A 21802-nucleotide genomic window follows, 5' to 3' on the forward strand; every position below is an offset into this window, starting at 1 on the left:
ACAGCTTCAGAAAAAGTTCTTGGTTCCTTAGGTTAGGTATGTTGAATGTCACTGCCTAGACTGTACCACCAGGCTCATACAAAGAATTCTTGGAGCATTTCTCTTGGAAAAACAAGTAGATGTCAAAAGTTGACCTTACTTAAAAATAAGACCAAGAGTTTTGAGCACGTACCTGCATCCAGCCTCATGCAGTGGGTTTCTTCTCTACCACAGTACCCTTCCCTTGCACAGCGGTTTGCCTGTTACAAAATAAATCCACATAGCACCTCCAAGCAGCCAACTTTCTCTAGATTGTAGATAAATCAGTTAAAGGCATTTCAAAGTAGCTTAGAATTATTATCTTCAATTCTTTTTGCTCTCTGCAAATGCTCTTTTGCTTTCTTAGAGTATATTTCCCTTGAAATAGATGCTGACTGGTAAAAGCTCTGTTTTGCTTGCCATGGTAAAAGCTCTTAAGGAGTTTTAACTCATCCGTTTCTAGAGGGTTTATTTCAGTGAGTCATGGGGTTGTTAGGGCTGTTTTTTGGTTTGTTTTAAGAAATTTTTAGGTGGGTGGAAAGGATACTGGAGAAAGTGGGATACTTTTCCAAGTTGTCGGAGTCCTTTGTTAGCTGGCGGGCGGGCAGGCACCGATGCGAAGCGAGACATTGCCACCCCGTGGCCGGAGGCGTCGGCTGGCCAAGGCTGGGGCTCCTCCCGCTAAACACGGAGAGCTCAGACCAAATGAGGGCTTCAGGGTCCTGGAAAAACGTGAAGGGAGCTCAACTTCTCCAAGCAGGCCAAAGCTGCAAACACAGGGACGTGTAGCCCTGACATCTATTACTCCAGAGTGAACTGCTTATCCACGAGAGGGGCCAGGACTGCCCTGCCTTGCACAGACACACACAGAACGTGCAGAGTTTGGAGTGACTTTTTATTGAACCAAGAGACAGGGAGAGGACAGGCCCCTCACTGCCTGAGTACATACTATGTATTTTCCTCTTTGGAAACATGAGCTTCTACAAGAGGACATCCTATCCAGTAATTAGGTATCCCATACCATGGTGTCATCACTACAATTTCTTTTTCTTCAATCCCATTTTAAAAATTAAGGGGTGATACTTGGGAATGTGTCATTTCTGGATGAGAAAGCACCACAAGCTTCTGGCTCTGTATCTGACAAGGTTCTACACATGGAGCTGCTCACAGGCACCAGTTTGTGCCAGTTCAGGAAGCAGAACATTGTTGTTTAAAATCAAGCAGAAATACCTACAGTGTGATAGTTCCTGCAGAGTTTTTAACAGCTCAGCAGAGCTTTTTGGCTCCTTAAGAGGATATCAAAATTTGCTGCTAATCAACTACATAACTCATTATGGGTAGAAGCTCTCTGAATCTTCATGCACTTCCTATGCCTTTTTTATTCAAACATCCCATTCCTCACTACCTTTTCTAGCAAACAGACTTTGCAGAGACATGATTCTGTACCCTCTCTAGGAGGTATCTAGACTCCATGCTGTTCAGCCTTTTTGCTTCATTATGCTGGAAGAATGTTCTACCAGTTATCTGGCCAAAACTGATCATTTACATAACAGCTATGGGAAAATAGTTTTATAATAATCACATTTCTGTTCAATAAAGACTTGAGCCAGGAAGCTCATCAGGTAAGATTCATCTCCCACATCTCTGGAATTCCACATTGCAGACCATTCTCTGATGCTAATGAGACTAGGGCCACCTAACAGGTGTCTCCTGCAGGGAAGATGAATCCTACCACTCCTGACTGGATGAATAGGACTTATCGGTGTAATCCTTCTATCCAAATTCAGTTCCTCACAGAACTCTTAAATTACAGATTTGCTGTTCAAGTGCATTAATTGTATTTGTTGATTCAGAATCATGAAATGATTTTGTGCTCCCTGGAGGAAAAGATGCATTTAAAGATCAAACAGGTTTTGAAGCAGCTTTTAAAAATTAAACATGCCATTTATATACATAATAGAAATGCAGTTCTTTGAAATCCTCTGCCTGTGATGTACTATAACCACATACATTAGCAAAACGGAATTCCCGTGTCACCAGAGCAAGGGGAGAATTCAGATCCTGCCTTTCCAAATACCAGATACATTTTTATATACTGCTTCACTGGCTTCAAGGGAATGGTCAAGAAATTCCACTCTTAAGCACAGCTTAACACTAAAGGGTAAATTAATAATGTAGAACAAGATTGCTATGAAAGCAAGAATTCTGTAGAATCAAGGCAACAAGATGAAGTAGCTGTGCAAGAAAGAATATAGGTCTTATCAGCAGAATTGAATTCCAGATAAAGTGCAGCTTCCCTTCCCAGAATATAGAGACAGCCTATGATTGCAGCAATCAGAATCAGCAAGAGGTTACAAATTTATCTCGTCTGAAAACCAAATGAAATGGAAAATAGAATGTCAAGCACTGAAAAGCGAGTAATGAAGAAAGAGCAGCATCTGCAATTTTTACAGCTCTGAAGGGATCATACAGGACTTCTGTTGAGTTTTCAAGTCAAAAGCATGCGGGATAATTAATTTCCCATGCTTAATGGAACAGTATGACACCAGCATGAATCTTTCATCAAGTCATTCCTAAGACACCATTACACTAAAACTTTCAAATTTACAGTGTCAGAAGAGAAAACAAGCAAACAAAATTCTTATTGTGTAAAGAGCCTTCTAGAAATGGCAAATACAAAGTTTAATCTCAAATGCCACTTTAATTTCTGGACCTTGAACTAAGAGCAGGACCATGAGTTACCTTGACTAGTTAAGTCACCACACAGCTTCAAGATGATTAAAAGGTCACAGTTACCAAGATAGTGGCAACTATCTGTATATAGACCATGGGAAGACCAAGGAAAAAGATGCACTTCTCCTTTCCCTGAATACTATTTCAATTATATCTAGATCTATATATACAGACATAGATATGTAATATGCGTATTATATATATAAAGGTCAAAAAGACAACAAAAATCAGATACCTGAATGTATATATAGGAAGAATTCAGAGCATACTCTGAATGACAGATTTAAGGGAAAAAAAAGATTCTTAGGCAAAAAACCAAGGCAATGAGATTACATAGCTATGGAGTTCTGAAAAAAAATTTGTATGTTTTTTAACTTTCCCCAGACATGACAATAGAAACAAACATAATATGTAGCCAACAGCCCCATCTGGTTTCTGAGACTGAATGTGCAACTTCCAAAAACATCCATACTTCCATTCTTTGTGATATCCCTTAAATATAAATCAGCAGTTTCTGTAGAGAGTTCTTGAGAGAATGAAAAGGCATAAACTCAAAATTAATCTGAATATGATCTGTTATTTCTACCATAGTTTCAGTACAAAAATGTTGAGACACAAAGTTTTAGAAGTATCAAAATTAACAATCTGGATTTTTTTGTAATTAAAGTGAAATAATACATTTTTCTGAAAAATATTTACTTCTATGTAACACAGTAGGAAAGGTTGTAATAAGTCATTGCAGCCAATATTGACAGTTCTGAAAAGGGCACTTAAATTCTCTTTGAAAATAGGGAAGGAGGGCCTTCACATGACCACTGAAACCCACAAAACTAGTACTCACATTATGAGAACCTTCAGTTCTACAAACTCGTTAGTTCTTAGTACAATATGTATGTAAGTTTTCTTGAATTAGAAGATAAAGCTAGTTCCCATAAGTGCTGCAGTAGATGAATTTGACAGAAAATGAAGAGTGGTGTCTGGGGAACTGGGCCAAACCAATTCTCAAGCCCATCTAGCATGCTTGTGCAGATGCATTTACTTGATGTCAAAAAAATGTAATAAAGCTAAGTCAGGGAAAGGAAGCCACAATTCATACTGAGCGGTTTTTCTGCTGTGACACTTTATTAAATATTTTTCATTGCATCTATGCATTAATCATTTTCCAATATCCATCAAGACAGAAAGATATAGCAAAGAAAATTGTAGTTTAAAAAAGAGACTGTTGGGTTTTGGTTTTAGTTCACAGACTGATCCTTAACAAGTACAAGACTGTGTATCTCAAAGACAATGAAATGTAATTCACCATCATATAAACTGGTAATTTAGTCTGGGATGAGGAGCTCCACTTTCCAGCACACAGATAATGAGTCATTGAATGCAACCTGCATCCTCCTACAAAGCCAGTGCAGTATTTCCATAGGTACTTCTGCAGTAGTTAGGCTACATTTTCCAAAAATGCTTATGAACTCTTGTAACACTGATCAGGAGCTAAATTTATTCTCCTTACATTCAGCTCTGTTGCAAAGGTTCTTGCCTTTTGGTAGAAGAAGAGAGACATTTCCCGATCCACAAGGAAATTATGGTAGATCACAGCAAGTCTGGTGTAAATCTTCAGTTGAGCTTTTTTATTGCCCAGGTCCATGGCAGCAGCGAGTGCCAAGTGGTAATAACCAGCTGCATCAAAGGGGTCCTGAAATAAGAGGCTCAAAGATAGTACAACCAGTGCAAGAGGACTGCAGAGCTCAAGTTTGTAAGTATCTAATAAAAATAATATAGATTCTGAGTTTTTGAGGTTTTCTCACTTTACATTCCAAACACACAAAAATAGAAAATGGCAACATCTGATTTTATGAAATATTACTCAATAGTAAAATTTGCTACACAAGTTGTTAAAATTTCTTACCTTAAGGTCATAGAATATAATATCTCCTAAGATCAAGTACACCTTGACATAATAGAGTGTTTCTTCCTCAAACTCCAAAGGAGAGGAACAGAGGGACAAGGCCTTTAAATAGAAATGTTCAGCTAGTTCACAGTGACCCAAATGGTGATGGATGGCTGCCAGGCGATGGTAAGCTATTCTTTCATTTAGCTGATTTCCTAATGAGATAACATAGGAGTCAGGAGAAAAACAGAGAGACAAAGTACTCAAATCTATGCTACTTAAAAAAATAATCTATATTGAATTTGATGGGCTTTTATTATAAAAAAAAAAAACAACCCTACATTTGCTTAAGAGATACATGGTCAAAACCTGCCATTCAAGAAAAATCCTATGGAATTTCTGAATTTCCTCCCATAGGATTTGACAGTGTCTGGAATGTTAAGAAATAATTACATTAATCTCTGATATATAAATTATAATACACAGAGTGCATTCTTACAAAGAATACAAATGGATTATTATGAAAGGAAGAAAGTTAATGGGAATAAAGTCTCCAATGACAATTCCAATATATATTTTACATGAAAATTTACAACAAAAATATTATTTTCATACTGATCAAAATGTCCTGTCTGTGCTTGTACAGAGGGTTAAGAAGGTTCTTAATCAGTTGAACAGCTACCAAACTTGAAGGATAGTAATTTTGAAACAAGACCTATGATTTTTGATTTTTCCATCTTATGTTGGTTCACAATCAGAGCTTTGGGCAAATCTGAAAGTACTCTCAAAAGCCTCTTAGGACTATTTCATTCATGAGTATTGTATCTTGACTCTTAGAAGCACACTCAGTTTGGACATAAAATTCCAGCTTTGATTCTGTGCTCTACCACAGGTTTTCCATTTGAGCCTAAGTTGAAGAGTAAGCAATAAATTGCTCATTCTTGAATTAGAAGCGAAAAATAGCAATTATAGTAGTGTTATGAAATCCTGACAAGAGATGACTGAACAAGGGAAGAAAACTTTAGAGTTCTTTTGTATTTTTAGAGGTATCACTCATTCAGCTACAATGGAAATTGTTCTTACCCAATTTTACACTGAGGATGAGAGCTACTCTTGCATATTCCAGACTTTCCTCATAAGCCTTCAGATTCATCAGCAATTCCACCAATTTATTGCATAATCTGAGTTCAGTGGTTTTGTTGCCAGTCTGAAGAGCAAGCGGGAGAGCCCTGTCCTGAAACACACAACAGCAGCTTGGGTATGGCTGAACCACAAGATATGCACTGACAGGCTCTCATTTATGTCAAATCAAGTAATTTCTGGTTTCATTTTGCTCTTTGCTTAGAACAGTTCTTGCAGCCAGAAGTGGATTTGAAACTAGTGATATCTACTAACAGCATGACAAGTACTCAGCTGCACTAGGTTATAAAATTTTTCTGAGAGGTTCAGCTTTTGGTTCAGCATTTGTAGAATACCAGCTATGGTAGTAGTTACATAACTATCAATGCAGCAGAAAAACTGCACAAACCCTGTAGAAAGTCACTGCTTTCTCCTTTTCCCAAGTACCATTGAAAAATATGTCTCCAGCAGCTTCAAACAATTCCATTCCTAGATTTGGATCTCCTGTGCAAAGAGCAGCATCCTGAGCAACCTGAAAAGTAAAAAAGGAGTGGGGAAGGAAAGAAAGAAATTAAATCTCGTTTACTCAATGGTTAGAAAAAATCATAAGTATTAGCAATTTTAAAAAGATCTTTTTATTTTCTCTCCTATTATAATGATGAAAAAGGCTATATTTGATTTGAACACGCTCCTTTTTGGTACCCTATCTTTGAACAAGCCAGTGGCAGGTGCTGAAGAAGAAACAAAAACCTGGTTACCTTTTTCTGTCAATAGTATCCTGTTGTCTTTGTCAGCACATGACATTCTAAAAACAGTGTATTTGATAGCTGCCACATAGTAAATTTGAATTAGATCAAACATATCATGGAAATAAATTCAAACTGCAAGTTAGATATTACTAACTGCAGATTTAAAAGCCTGTGAACTGAATTCTGTAACTAAATGCAGATCTACTCTTCTGTTCTCATGGATAAATACATGTCTTGTTAGCAAAAAGGGTTTAATGACAGAGCATGCAAAGCAAGAATACCAGGATCTTCAGTTATTGACAGAGAAAATAATAATTAAAATGTGCCTTTTACATTAGGCAAGGTTAAAAATCCTGCTCTGGCTTTGTCTTCTTTAGTTCTCAAATTGCATTCAGTTAATGCAAGTCCTTCTTTCTACTTGAGCACAGAGGTGTGCAAGACATGTGACTCTCTTCCCACATGTGAAAAGACAACAGCAGCTCCAGCTGGCTCCATGTCATATGAGGCATGGTCACAGAAGGAAAAATGCAGATGCTGTGGAAGTGCTTCTTAAAGAAGATAACTCTGTTTTCCTGGGAATTTGGCCCACAAGCCAGAGTGCTAAGGTGATTGTTCTCTGTCACCCAGCAGCACGTAGCATGCCTGTGTCATATAATTGCTGTGGTGCTGTAGAGCTGGTAAATGGTGTTGAAGGAACACACAGAATTAGCAGCAACTAAGAAAGGTCACTGCCCAAAATCCTTCCAAAATCAAGAGACAGATTAAAATGGATTAGCAGTGGAAAATGCTGAGCCTTTCCCTTCACCTGCTGAGCATTACATGAATGCTGGCACTAAGTGATCAGAACATCAATTGACAAAATGTATGGAATTTTTATATCTAATTACTCTTACCATGCCATCTGCACAACACTGATACCATGTGCATGCCTGTAAGTGTTGACAATGTACCTGAATATAAAGATCCACAAGCTCGTTCTGCCTCAGAACATAATATATCTTTCCTGCCCGGAGCCAAGCATATGCCTCCTTCTCTTTTTTCTGGAGATCTATAAATATTCCAAGGCTTCTTTTGGTATATTCCAGAGCTGACCTGTAGGCCCTGAAACAGGAAAAAGTGCTAATCACAGAAGGGTTTTTCAGAATTGCAAATAGGTTTCTTCGTAGCAAGAAATGTTGCTGTAAGACATTCTGTTTCCCTTTAGGGCAACTATAATTTCTCACTATATTACCCTAGTAACTACAGAACTCTTCTTTTTCCTCTTTTGTTCCATCCACATTTCCTGTTAGATTGTTACTTATTATATTTTAATATATTATACAAATATGTTTTATATAATGATATATAAATTGTTATATTGTGTTATGCATAAACTTTTTCCTGTAATATTATTTCAAGATGGTTTATATGTGTCCTTGCTCTACCTCAAACTTGTGAGAAGTAGAAAAGTCTTTCCTCATCTTTAACTCTTCTATAATTTATGGATTTTCCTAAAAATGCCAAAGAAATCACATTTATTTTTTTTAAATAATCTGTACTTAAGTATAGTTAGTAATAGACTTAAGTGCAGTTGAGACTAATTAGCAATTTTTGGAAAAAAAGGGAGAAACTGGGAGCAGAGTGGTAGGGCAGTGGAATGGGACATCTCATGATCATTTCTAGAACATAAATTACCAGGTTTATTGATCTTGTGGTGCTTTATACCAGACATAGAAACCCTAGATGTCTTAAATCTTTCTCCATCTTTCTCTAGACTCCCATCACCTTGACCCAATGCATTTTCTTATGAGCACAAGACACAAATATATTAAAATAGAACATGCCCTGCACAGTTGTGGTGTTGGAAGAGCTGAGTTTGTTACTCAGGACAGCCAACACAAAGAATACTGATACTGTGGTCTAATACCACACTGAGTTTGTGCTATTATCTGCTGGCATGCTAAGGTTATACAGTCAACATCTGGGAGCCAGGCTGCTGGGATTTACAAATTCCATCTACTACAAGCACAAAGCAGCAGCTTCTCCAGCCAGTAAAGTCTTCCTGCAAATTCCAAGCAGCTTGAAATCTTAACCAATTCCTTTGTCTTCAGTCTCTGCAAAGGATGGTCACCAACTATATAATTAAAAGGCCTAACAAAGCAAAATTAATTGGGTGACCTGCTAAGCATGTTAGATGCTCAGACTACAGGTGCTTAAAGCTAAAATAGGCATCTGTTCTCTTTCCAGGACTGAGAATATTTTTTGCATCCTTACTAAGGCAAGCTTGAAAATATCTGAATCTAAAGTAATTCCTTGAAGTACAGCAATAAAAAAAAAAATTCAGACAAAGCAGCCTTAAAAAATACTTTAAACATTCTTAGAGAAAACTAAGTTTCCTCAGGACTTAGTACTATAACTTAAGTTGTGCAGTTTGTTATTTCAATGGATAGAGCAAAAAATTGGTATTTGAAAAATAAGAGCAGTATAGAAATTGCAGAAGAGGAAAACTATCCAGTTTGGCTTTGTACTTATGTAAGTTTTGAAAAAAGCTCTTCCTCTAAGAGAAACACTTACATAGAAGCAATTTAATGCCTGACCTCTTTGGAATATGTCCTTTAGTGCCTTAAAAAAAAGTCTTGCAAAAATCTTTGAAAACAAATCACCTGATATAGCAATCAAGAGCTGCATAACATATAATAGGTTTAAAATGTATTTACACAGATTTTAAAATAAATTGGTTTTTGAATTAGTGCTAATCCCTGCAGAACATCTTGTCTCCCTTGAGAGATTACAGTTACTTAAAAAGAAATAAGAAAATTATGCATTAGGACTGGACTCTTCAATTCTGATAAAGTATATTACCAAAGCAGAGAGAAAAAAAAAATCAGCCATATTCAGCTTTTGCACAAAAATTGAGATCCTTTGCAGGATGGAAACGTTAAAATCAGAATGAAAGAAAAGTCATTATTCAGCATGTCTTACCTTTGTGTTCCTAAAGACAAATAGAGCTGACTAATGGTTTCCAAAATTTGTCCCTCCAGAACCTTGTTGGACATCTTTCTGGCTAAAGATAGTTGATATTCATTGTAGATGACACACTGAGTCTCATTGGGAGCAACTGTACTGTAGAACTGACACAGCAGTTTAATTGCTTGTAGTTGACCTAGCAGAATAGATTGGAAATAAAAACATGAATTGCTGTTTTAAAATTAAAGTTAATTCATTTCAAAATTATTCATTTTCACTGTTTCACAAATTACAGCTCAGACAGTGAAAATATATAAATCATAACAAGAATATCCCACTACCACTTCATTCACTCCCTAAATTAACAAAGGCTATGGCTTGCTTCATATTTAATTTCCAAAATAAAGCAGTAACAGAGTCACCTTAGCTATATTAGCTGCCCCAATCATGCTTGGAAGAATTACAAAGTAATACATGCATCTTCTAAGTACAGATGTGACATATTTGTCTAATTAACACTCCCAAACAGGGTACATTTGGTGACTTATAAATGACATACTTACTCTCCAGATGACTTATCTCCATTGCAACTAAGAAAGCCCATTCATAGTAAAACCTTCCTTTCTCCCTTTCAGTTCCACCAACATAATAACATCCCAGCTGAAGGAGGACTTGGATAAAATCTTGACCACAGTCCATAATTGGAAGCTTGGAGAATAGCTTGACTGCTCTGATAAAATAATGTTCTGCCAGCTTGCTGGCTGCTACATGCAGGCAGAGTGCCCCAAAATTAGCCAGGGCTATGGCTTGGTTGTGGATTATCTCAGTCTCTTCTGAAAGACACAGTGCCTTGTAGTAGCTCTCAGCAGCTTCTTTTGTGTTGTTTGTCCTTTTCAAAGCAATGGCAAGCATGTTATGAGCGATGCCAAGTTGCTGAGGACTGCTCCATGCAGAGCCTACAACAGCATTTAAAATACCTAAAGCCACTTCATATTGCTTGTAAAGAATGTGAAGCCAAGCTAGTAAAGCCAAATAGTTGATAGTTTCCTCTGGCTTAGCAGAAGCAGAGTCCAGTGCTTTCATCATGTAAGCAATGGCTTTTCCATACTGTTTGTGGTGGCTGTACAGCTTTGCTAAGCTGAGATAGATAATGCTGCACAGTCCTTCCTCCTCATCAGTAAAGACAGAAGAAAGTGCCTGTATGAGGTAAGGTGCAATTTGGGATGGGAATATTTGTCTGAGTTTTCTCAGGCCATATAGTTTGGGAGCATTTTTGATAACTAAATCAATCCTTTTCAGGGAATCCATTAAGGTACTGGAGCTCTGGGGAGAGGTCACCTTTATGCAACTTAACACAATATGTGGCAAACACTTTTCGTGGTAGGACTCTGCCAGTTTGAAGTAACAGTTGTTGGATAAATTGTTTTGTAAACCCAGGTCATTGAGCAACAGCTGAAACCTTTCCAAGAATGGCAGTGCCTCTTGGTGTTGTTTGCGTACATTGTAATGTTTTGCCAGCAGAAAGCATGCCCTTGCCTCTGCGTGTCTATTCTGGCTCAAAATTGTCCTCTTCAGAGCATACTTCAGTATATCTGACTCCAGGTCAGCACTGCAAATGTAGTTGGGAATTCCCATGAGAAGAGATGCAGCCTTGTCAAAAATATGAGTACACTTTTCTTGGTTTTTCTGGGTCAAGTAGATGACTGTTAGATTTGTATAAAGAGCAATTACAAAGTACAAATCATTAAACCCTCCAGCTACTGCTCTCAATGCTTCCTCAAAATACACACGAGCTTGGGAAAACTTCAGCTTTTTGACACTGAGCCTGCCTAAGAGAAAACACAGCCTTGCTAGTGCCCAGGACAGACCTGCTTTCTTTGCTGCTTCCCTTGCTAATCTTAAAAAATTAACCAGTTCTTCTTCTTCAGAAAATCCATAAAACATGCTATTTGTAAATGAATTAGAGAAATTATACAGACATTTGAAGCTGCTCTCATACTCTTTCCTATTTAAGAAGAGTAACAATGGCTCAAAGATGTCAGATGCTTGAATATCTTCTTGACATATGTGGAAACAAGGCCCTTCAGGTAGAGGAAATATTTCAGTCTTTGAAGAGATAGCAGATTCCTTCCCTTCAGGAGTTGGCTCTTCAGCTTGACTGGCCTCCAAATTCTTGAAGTTCTTCAGCAATTCTTCTATCTTGCCATTCTTGCTAGTGGATCCTGGACTAGAAGGTGAGCATGCAATTTCTGAAATAAAAAAATAAAATACAGATCACAACTTCCTGTATGCATGCACACAAAGGCCTTTGATAGGCCAACTAAAACATTTGTCAGTGAAAATGCTGTTGAGAAAACATTATGTAAACATACCATGATTTCTTAACAGAATGTCTAGGAGACAAACCAAAGGTGTAAAAAGATAGCAAGGAGGATTAAGAAGTGTGGGAGACTGGAGGAGTGAGAAAAAACAGAATTTGCCACATGTAAGCAGGTTAGTGATCAGTACACTTGTCTAGCCAGGCCCTGGGCCTGATCCAACACTAATCCAACTGAAGTCCAGCATTAATTCACTTAAAACTGCCTTTTGTCTGTGTATACTCAGGAAGTACAGTCAGTGTATATTCTCTGTTCTCTCCATGTGTACATGAACAAGAGACCTGCCAAAAAATACAGTTCAGACTAGCTGGTAAGCAGAAGGGAATCTAGGAAGATCCAAGGTCTGAAGTGGATAAAGGGCCAGGGTTCAGGGCATAGTTGAACTTATAGAACTTATAGTATGAGGGAAATGGGAATTTAAGCATTCAAGTGGAGTAAGGTATGTCTATGTCCTGACAGCCTGCTCGGGCAGGTCAGCCAGGGCAGGGGTAGGACTGTGCTCTTTGAGCTGGTTCAGTCTCACATGGTACTTGGGGCTGCCTGCAAAGTTTCTGTTCTCCTGTCTTAGCCAGCCAGGCCTGTGTATTGTGTAACAGAATTTGTTCTATCAGTCAATATCAACCCCGATTCTCTGCTGGCACAGATTATCTTTCACAAAATTACCAATTTGTGGCAACTGATGTGGCCATTGATCTAAATTCTCCTAGTGACAACATTGTTGAATACCTTACAAATATAATAAAGGCAGATATGCCATCAAGTCTTAATCCTCCCACTGTTTTCTAGCCCATTTAATAGGGCAGGGATTTGGGATGAAGTATACAGTCATAGTCAGTCCTTAAGTTTACAGCTGCAGATCAACAGGAGCTTGTTGAAATTACAGATTTAGAGTTCAATTCCCTTAGAATCTCATTTCTGAAACTGCGGCAGAATCATAAATGTAAAAATTGTTGTTTAGGAAAATGTTGTACAGTATGAGTAATGATAGTGACAGCTTAGCAACAAATGCCAAAGGGAAATAATTCTGCATTCTCGACAAAATATCTCCTTTGGGAAATCTATTTCTGGGACAAAGTTTTCTAGCAGACAAAAAAAAATCTGCTGGAATTCAAACTCAGCAGTTGTCAGGTGCCCCATAAGCAGTATTTTGCCTTGATAATCAATGTGGAGGGGCTGGGAAGTGGTGAATGTGTGTAACATCAGTGAAAGGGAAGTCATAGAATTTTTAGCTGGATAGGAACTCCCAAGAAAGACACTTGATATCAGTGAAAACCCACAATGTCATACAGAAAACCTATCAAGAAGGGGTTAAAGCATAATCTCAGAAAGCAAACAATGAGCAAAGAAAATTAGCATGTGAAGAGACATTAGAAGGAGAATAGCTGACAAAGACACCAAAAATATCAGAAGTCTCATTCATTTTATGTAAAAACTGTATGTGTATGAACTATTACCACATTCATGAGCTTTCTGAAATTCAGGTTCTTCTAATACATCTGTAAGAAAGAAAAAAAAAATCATATTAGAAAAAAATCATAGTATCTTGGTCATTTATCAGTTTCAAATCTCCTAAAATAAGGCTCTGTTTATAATTCTGTAAGTCATAAGAATTTGATACACCCTGGAAATTTAGAAGAAAAGAAATATTCCAAGTCTGACCCATAGCTAACAGGGACTTACCCTTCTGCTGACACAATTCACTGCTTCTGCAAGGCTATCATCAAGTAGCTACCTCTGCTCAATAAGCTGGGGAGCACATCACAGTCAGAATTAAAGCCAACCTGTCCTGCAGGAGGGAGGCGTTTCTGCTGCATTAAAATACAAGTGGGCAGCAGAGATATGACCATTCTCCACAACCCACTCCTAAAAAGAGGTAGCAAGGAACCCTTCATATCTTTAGTATTACTCCCAGGGTAATGGGGAGAGAGGTGGGAAGGGAAATTATTTAGGGTTGTTTGTGTAGATAAATGTCAGACTTTTGAAGTCAGTTCAATAGCAGGTGGATGAAAAAAATACCTCTTCTTTTAAAAAAATTGAGCTTAATTCTATAGACATTATAGCTATAGATCTAGCTTTACATTTAAACATAGCACATCTATAGAGCATTTAAGAATTACTATTTTGTGTAGCAGATAATTCTCAAGGCATTTCAGTTGTCATACTAATTTCAGGAATATTTTCACTATCTTTCATACATTTTATGCAATAGAGTACTGAGGGCTTGAAGGATATATACAAAAGCAGAGGCTCACAGACCTATTTAAGCTCTGTTTAAGCTGGTGGAAATCTACTAGTCTTTGAGAATGACGTCTCACTGACTGTTTGCTTCTGGAAGTCCTTTTTATAAATGCTTTTCTGACTTTGGTGGATGAAAGCCACAGATGTTTACAGTAGTTGTAACTTAATACTCTAAATATTTAATCAGGGAAGTGCTCATAAGTAAATACTTCTCACTAGATTGATGTAGATGGAAGAATTGAAAATCCATTTAGTCAGATCGCATAACATAATATCAAGTGAATATTAAAAGTGCTTGCTCTGGATAAATTGAGTGAAGAGAATCAATCAATAGAGCTGTTTAAGAGAAAAGTGGTGAAGATGGTACTATGAGCTTGGGAAGATGCAAAAGAAGGTGGTACTTAAAAAGATCAGGGAGGAGATAGAGTGAAAAATGTGCAACAGCAAAAATAGCAGTATGTCCATTAAGCCTATGACATGGTTTAGTACCTTAAAGGTTTGAGCTTTTGTTCCCAAGCTTCTCATTAGGGCACAGCAGGTGAGATGTGGAGGCATTTTGCACATTGCCAGGGCAGGTCTGACACACCCTAGTTATTGTTCACACTCACACTCTGATTTGCAGAATTAAACCAACATGCCTGCCTCCAACCTACAGTGGCTCCTTTCAACCTGGAGCCTACAGGACTGTCTCTCAGGATGGCTCTAATGGAGAGAAAACGTCCTTAGATGTTGCACAAGCACGTGCAGCACTAGCAGCCTGTGGTAGAATAAGAAACCACTGCCTCTCCTCAGTTCAGCAAGACTATTACTGATGGCTCAGGCTTTTATATTTTTCAGATTCTGTACTGCTTTAGTGTCTGGGTCTGGGATTCTTGTTAGATGATAGTAAGCTCTCTTCACGGAGTAGGGATACAAATTATTTCTCTAGCTGAGGACCAAGGACAGATCCAGGTCTCAGGCCCAAGAGCATAAACAACGTGGACTGAAGAGAGAAGAACAAGAAGGATAGGACTTCATGGGCTGGAGTTGTAATTGGGCAATTAGCTCCAATGTGCTAATGGACCAAAACTTATAAAAGTGTGAGACCCCATGTCTGGTCATCCATTTTGTGACCATTTTGGGTTCATCTTGGGTGTAGTCCTGGCTGGACTCTTGTGCTGCCCAAGGTAGATCTGTGAGGTCTCCTAATAAATACCCGATTTATTCTTTAGCTCCATCTAGTCTATGTTCTTTCTAGGTTGATCTTCAGAAAGCATCATTACATCACCCTGCCTGACAATAAGTCTATGGAGGTGAAACCCCAGTTACCCCAATTGCTTATGCACAGCACAGAGAAATAAGAGCTGTATCAGAGATTATGTTACTATGCCTCAATTTTGCTACTTTTCTGTACCTTTGAAAATTGAATCAAGCATGAAGTGGTGTGTGTTTGCATTAGCTGTCAATAATTATTATGCTGTGCTACCTTTCCAAGGATGAAAAGCCAGCAGTGTTTTGGTGTACATACTGGTTTTTATAATGCAGCCATGTGAAATTATAATTTGCAATTCAGACATGTAAAAGCCTGGAGATCTGTGCAGCATAATAAGAGTTTTTAAAAGCCTGTTTAAATTCACTCAGGAAAAAGAAAAAAAGACAAAATATTTACAAACCCTCTGCTGGAAAACGCCTTGAAACAGCAGAAATATAGCAAAATTGATATAAAGGATTTTTACATGCCATATCAAAGATCCAATTGATTACCAAGATATTTCAAAATAGGTGTAAATGCTGGGGTATCATTGAAAAATTAATTTTGTAACGGGGTATAGGAACTACACATACATCTTGTGCAATAAAAAGGAGTAAAACTCATACTTACCTATTCTGTACACAGAGCAAACATCTGTGATGGAGGTTTGTTTCAACAAATGTACTACTTCTTCCAAATTCTTTTCTTTTGAAAAAAAAGATAGCTCTTCTGCCTCAAGAAAATCCAGATCTTGTGGTCTAGCAAGGAAAGGAGTAACTTTGAAGGTGCCTGAAAGCAGATTTGGCTGAAGGAGCTCACTGCATCAGTCACATGTGAACTTGTTAGAGAAGTCAATACAATCTTTACATTATAGGTTGTGCTCTGTTCAAAATTTGTTTCAGTCAATTTATAAAATATGCACATAAACTGATAGTAACTATGCTTACAACTAACAGTTTCTGCTATATCAGAGTAAACTTTATGTCAGTGTCATTGGATAGCATTTAATGAGAGTATTTATTAGAAGCATGAGTCTTGAAGGACTTTATGGTACTGATTTTCTAATATAAGCTTTAAGTTACATATGAAATGGACCTGCAAGCAGCATTTAAGAGTTCCTTGTTTCAGCATGCAAACAGTTCAGGCATATTAATAAGAGCAGCCTATTTACATGGTGCCAATGCATGATGAAATATACCCTTTTTAAACACCAGTGTGCATTATTAGCAGCTGTTTGCAAAGGTCCCATTAGAAGCAAGTTAAGCCATATAACTGAGGGTACTAAAAATAAAAAACAGAACAGGGATGCTTTAACACAGATCTTGAGAGACCAGCAAGAGAAACTTCTGCAAGGGCAAAGCTGCTTGGATTGTGTGAGCCAAAGAATACAAAGTGAACCAATGTAATAAGTCCAGCAACCTCTTTTCCCAGGAAGAAACTCAGCTACAGAATAATAATATCTTGCAGTATTTAGGAGACTTCATATTCCAACTGCTTTGTAGTTTTGACTGATATGACAATTCACATTAAAACAACAAAAAAACCCAAAACCAAGCAAACAAAAAAAATCACCAAAGGAAAAAAAACCACAAAACCCACACAAAAAAAAAAAAAAAAAAAAAAAAAAAAAAAATCAAAATCGCACCCTGAATTTAATGTTCAGCATTTCAAAGCTGAGACTAGGAGACTATGTTCTTTTTGCTTATGAAATATAAATATGTATCACTCACATATTTCTAGATAAGTCCAGTTGAACATGTCCTGTCTTTACAAAACCTATTTGGCCAGTAAACACATGTCTTCCAAGAAACCATTCCATGCATTCAATGAAGTAGCCAAGGATCTCAATTTTGTCCCCTTCCTGGAAACTCAGTTCTTCTGACACAATACTCTCATAATTCATCACAGCTAGACAGGATCCCATTGCTATGTAATAAGGAGATAAATAATATTTGCAGACAAAGTAATTTAACAATAGAAATACACTTAATAGAACAGCAAGTCAGCAGAATATATTTAACAAAAGACATTCCTGGAACCAGTGAGTTGAATATCTGCTGTGACAAGATTTAAAGCATCCCAACCTCATTGGTTTGGTTTGATGATTAGATCTATAAATAGCATAAAAATCTTCATTTCCCAGCCATTATAAAGAAAAGCCTAAGATATTATCTCAATTCTACCAGATTTCATACTGGAGCAGCAAAAGGAAGTGTTTTAAGTCCTTAGTTCCCCTCTTACAAAGGGCTCTTAACTCGGGCTGGAGTAAAGCACTTGAACCAATTTTGAACCAATTAAAATGATCCCTATGGGATAGATATGGGTATATACCAGTCAGTACAGTATTAAAACTGAAATCATGGAAGAAAATAAGCCATATTTACTCTCTAACCTCAAACCATCTGTGTAACCTTTATTTCTCTGTCAGTATGAGAAAAAGTACCACACATATCAAAGATTTACAGTTACATTGGTGCATTTTCTGAGGCATCCTCAACTCGGTCACTGTGTTCTACCTTCTATACTATTTAGGAGGAAAAAGGAGAAAGAAAAGACTTTGGAGTTTGACTCTTTCGAGTTTAATCTTAGACAAATTTATAGTCTCACTAATTTTACTGCAAACTAATTTTGAAAGCTGTTCCCCTACTCTAATTGTTATTGAACTTTTTAGAGACTTCTAGCAAAAGCATAAAGTTTGGGGTTATTCTAATGTTGATGTTTGAATGAAGTTTCTTACCAACTTTTCTGATCAATTTAGATTCATTTTTATATGAAAAATCAATGGGATTAGAATACCCTTTAAGAAACCACCTGAAAGCAGAAAAAGAAATTGAAATTAGTGTATAGAACACTTCAGCAAATGTCATGACAGTAACAGTCATATTCAAAATACACAGGAAAGCTGATGTGTCCCTCCCACAATTAGCTTTCAATTTCAGCTCGGCCCATACGCTTCAGACACATTTATATTAGTAGTAAAAGTACTGCTACTTCAGGAAAACAAACCAAGAAAGTCACGCTGTTCTTCCCTGCCCCAGGTAGAGGCATCTCTAAGCTGAGGTGTGTATATGAATCAGATGTATGGAATATATGGAATAGGCAGGTAGAGTCAGGTACCTACTGATGGAAAGGCTCCAATGGCTCCAGGGAAGCATTAGACTTCATGGGCATGTCACTATCCACAGATCCACCTGTTACTTCTTCAGTAAAAGCCCCAGTCTCAAAATAAGCTGTTTCATTGTCTATAACCATCATCTTTTGTATTGTATTATCAGGATATAAAACAAAAAAAGATCCTAAAACAAAAGCAGTTGAGCAGGTGTCATTTTATGTAACATTTTAGTGTCATATAAGCCATGAAACTGACTTCAAGAACATCAGTAATATTCATTTAGAAATTGAAAATCTGATCTTTGTCAAGAATTTTCTTGCTGATTGTCAGATATTCATACATTTCTGTCTAGTGTGTCCTTCAGCAGGGAAAAAAAAAAAAAACAAAAACAGAGATCATGTCTCAATGATGCACAGAGACCTCTGCTGCAATTCTGCATATTTCTGTTGCAGAAACAAATCATCCACCTATCCTGATATCCTGTCTCTGGCAGTACCAGCAGGTGATGCTGTGTAGGAGAAGCATGTGAGCCTTGTAACTGTTTATAAACCACCTCCTGCACATCTCCAGAAACTGCAATAATATTAAGCAAGTTGGAATGTACATCACTCCCTAATCCTTTGGTATCCATTTATGCACCAGCTGCACATGAATTTCTTCAATCCCTTCATCAATCCCTTCATAATCTCACTGAACCTAATCTGTGTTTGCTCCTTTCTTCTCTTTACAATGTGTATTTGGAGTGAGTAAATTTAAACTTCAACTCATTAAGTATTTAAATAGGTCATAATGTCTGATTTGGGGATTTTAAATAAAGATGCTTCCCTGAACCTAGCCTTAGCATGTACAGTCTTTCTTACCTTCCTGTACTAGCAGACTTCTGTACATCAAATGTAATGATTTTTCATTTATACAGACTTCAATGCCTGTATCTTCCTCCTCTTGGGAGTATAGCCAAAAAGACTGGTCTAGAAATAAATTCTCCATGCAATGATTTATAAAACCTAGGAAAAAGAAAATCCAATTTGTTTTCTTTGCCATTTTACAGTATTACGCAAAAATACAAACTTTCAGAGAGTTAGAGATTACTCCATTATTACTTAATGCACAGTGTATAAATCACAAAATTCATCAAGTTCCCAGAAATTATGTGCAATTGAATACAAATTGACACTGAACTATTATATGGTAAAACAACTTTACCCAGTGAGTGGTAGGTTAGAAACTTCCATATTTCTTCAAAAGTTTTAAATGTTACCACTATTAAATCTTGATCACTGTGAATAGACAGGAGTCTGGCAGAAAGCTCCTAAAAATCAAAACAAATACTTTAATTACAATTACACCAGATTTAAGCAGGATTTCTCACTAGGTAACACTTAGGCTAAAATACTATTCATTAAGAAGGATTTAAAAAAATAAGAACCCAAAATTTTATCTGTATGAGATATCTGTTCTTTAACCAAATTTTAATCTGACTCTTTCTTAGCAGCTGTACTGCCAAGTCTCAGTGAGCTTAATTTACAGAGGAAATAAAGACCACACTGAGTGAGGTTTGTCTAGTTCAGAAATGTCTATGTATAGTCATATGCATAACCATAGTCAAATGTATATCTATAGGTAAGTACATAGTAGTTCTTTCCAAGAATATCTTCTGCACAGAGTGGTTTACAGCTTGGGAACTGCCTTTGCAAGACATGTGGGAATGAATATTAAATAGTTGAAAGGAGCTAGTTTAGGGGTTTTCATAACTTGGAATTTCTCACTTGACTGGTGTAAATGCTTCCGTTTTAAAACTTCCTGATGTAGATTACCCTCAGAGCTCTGTACACACACAAAAATGCAGCTTCTTTGATACAACTTTGAACCAACTTCCTGGTATAGTCATTATCCAGAAGAGATATTGAATAATTATTTCCAAGTTCACTCTTCTTTGGTTAGAACAAATATACTGAAGTGTTTTGGGGTTTTGTTTTTTTTTTTTTTAATGCAGTAAGATTTTTTTTATCCTCATTTGTACTGGTTCACATTGCTAGAATAGCATTAAATTACACTTCTAACAAAGATAAAAAATAACCACTGTAAATGGTAATGATGGAATTTAAGTTATTCCAGAAATTCTAAAAGGAACAACTACATAAACCTTCAAATAAGTGAAAGGAGAGCACTTTTTGATGGATTCCAGACAGAGAGGGGTATTATAGAGTCTGGTTGCACTCCATTTTGTAGCTTAAAAACAGGGCTCCCCAGTGATGCTGATTATTGCCTTTCAGGAAAATACAAAGAGCTGTGTAATTTATAAGACAACTATCTGGATCACTATCTCAGAAAATAAATCAAACTTAAATCTAACAGGTATGATGCTACTGTACCCTTACTCCTGTCACATTAAAATGGAAGTGCAGCTTGAAAAAATTGAAGGACTGGTTAAGAAATTTATTCTAATTCAAGGTAGCAGGGAGGAAATTGTCCCTCACACCTTTTCTATAATATGAGTAGAGATGGAGCTGATTCATTTTATGACTGCTACAGCACAATTTTAATAATCCCTGAATTAATTCTGTTTAACATCCATATTTTAAATTCACACAATCTGAACACATTAAAATATAAAAGTCCAACCTAGACTTCTTCAGCAGGCATGTCTCATCACTGCTTTGATCGTCTGCATGCACCTTTCTATACCAGATTACATATTAATGAGAGCCTGAAATCTATTAATAAATTGCCAACACATGCTAAAGTATGTCAGCCTCAGGGGCTTCATGCACTGCTGAATATCAAAACAACATTCTATCGAAACTTAACATTATCTGTCTTGTCTCCTTCAAAGCCTTTTCCAGTCTGTTTCTAATAAGGCCACAAATCTAGTCCATTTGTTTACTCTTTTTCTTTTTCTCCCAATCCCATTTTCCTTCCTCCCTCTCCCTCTAAACACAATCCAGAGCAGAGAAGCAGAAGTACAGACTTTGCACAGAGTCAGCAGCCTTGTTGTGGGGTGGTCACAACACATGAATGGAAAATGGTGTAGAAACATGTGTCTGTATTAGTCAAAACCATAACTAAGCTTCCAGTCATTTGGCTTGCTAGTGAAGAAGGCTGGAATCCATGGCACAGACCAAAAAAAAACCAAAAGACACACCAGAGGTTGGATGGTGTCTTTTTTTTTTTTTTTTTCAAGACCAAGGAGGAGACTAACGTTTCTGCAAAGTAAACATCACTTGTAGAGGACAGGTTTCTGATATACAAAAAAAAAAAAAAAAAAAAATTGAGTAATAAAATTTGGCCAACAATTGTATGCTATTTAAAGTTATGGCCTCTTAGCCCTAGGAAGTTCAATGCTTAGCCTGTTCTCTTTCAGACTTCCTCTTTGGCTTAGCAGTGAGCTTCCCA

General features: G+C 37.1%; 1 protein-coding gene and 1 long non-coding RNA gene across 5 annotated transcripts in view; one reads left to right on the plus strand and one right to left on the minus strand.

Moving 5' to 3' along the window:
* The window catches only part of LOC144246208 (uncharacterized), a 47947-nt gene that overhangs the window by 25614 nt on the left and 531 nt on the right, over positions 1 to 21802 (plus strand). The window contains exon 3 of one of the 2 annotated variants that reach the window (XR_014955069.1): positions 4388 to 4501. The exons of the other annotated variant lie outside the window; for it this stretch is intronic. This is a non-coding gene — a long non-coding RNA (uncharacterized LOC144246208). The remainder of the gene's footprint in view (positions 1 to 4387; positions 4502 to 21802) is intronic. 2 annotated transcript variants of the gene reach the window in all.
* Positions 3853 to 21802, minus strand: part of SH3TC1 (SH3 domain and tetratricopeptide repeats 1) — a 32326-nt gene continuing 14376 nt past the window's right edge. For 2 of the 3 annotated variants that reach the window (XM_085578501.1, XM_085578500.1), the window contains exons 5-18: positions 19613 to 19718; positions 19270 to 19413; positions 18419 to 18593; positions 18035 to 18108; positions 17028 to 17223; positions 15928 to 16055; positions 13283 to 13324; positions 10014 to 11699; positions 9466 to 9646; positions 7455 to 7605; positions 6165 to 6287; positions 5720 to 5870; positions 4655 to 4851; positions 3853 to 4441 (exon numbers count right to left, since the gene is read on the minus strand). In XM_085578501.1, coding sequence (XP_085434627.1) covers positions 4211 to 4441; positions 4655 to 4851; positions 5720 to 5870; positions 6165 to 6287; positions 7455 to 7605; positions 9466 to 9646; positions 10014 to 11699; positions 13283 to 13324; positions 15928 to 16055; positions 17028 to 17223; positions 18035 to 18108; positions 18419 to 18593; positions 19270 to 19413; positions 19613 to 19718 — 3585 coding nt within the window. In that variant the 3' untranslated portion in view covers positions 3853 to 4210. Of the gene's footprint in view, positions 4442 to 4654; positions 4852 to 5719; positions 5871 to 6164; positions 6288 to 7454; positions 7606 to 9465; positions 9647 to 10013; positions 11700 to 13282; positions 13325 to 15927; positions 16056 to 17027; positions 17224 to 18034; positions 18109 to 18414; positions 18594 to 19269; positions 19414 to 19612; positions 19719 to 21802 lie in introns of all 3 variants that reach the window. The other variant, XM_085578502.1, reaches the window with a different exon arrangement.

Source organism: Lonchura striata, chromosome 4, assembly GCF_050655825.1.
Source record: "Lonchura striata isolate lonStrDom1 chromosome 4, ASM5065582v1, whole genome shotgun sequence".
NCBI classification, from domain to species: Eukaryota; Metazoa; Chordata; class Aves; order Passeriformes; family Estrildidae; genus Lonchura; species Lonchura striata.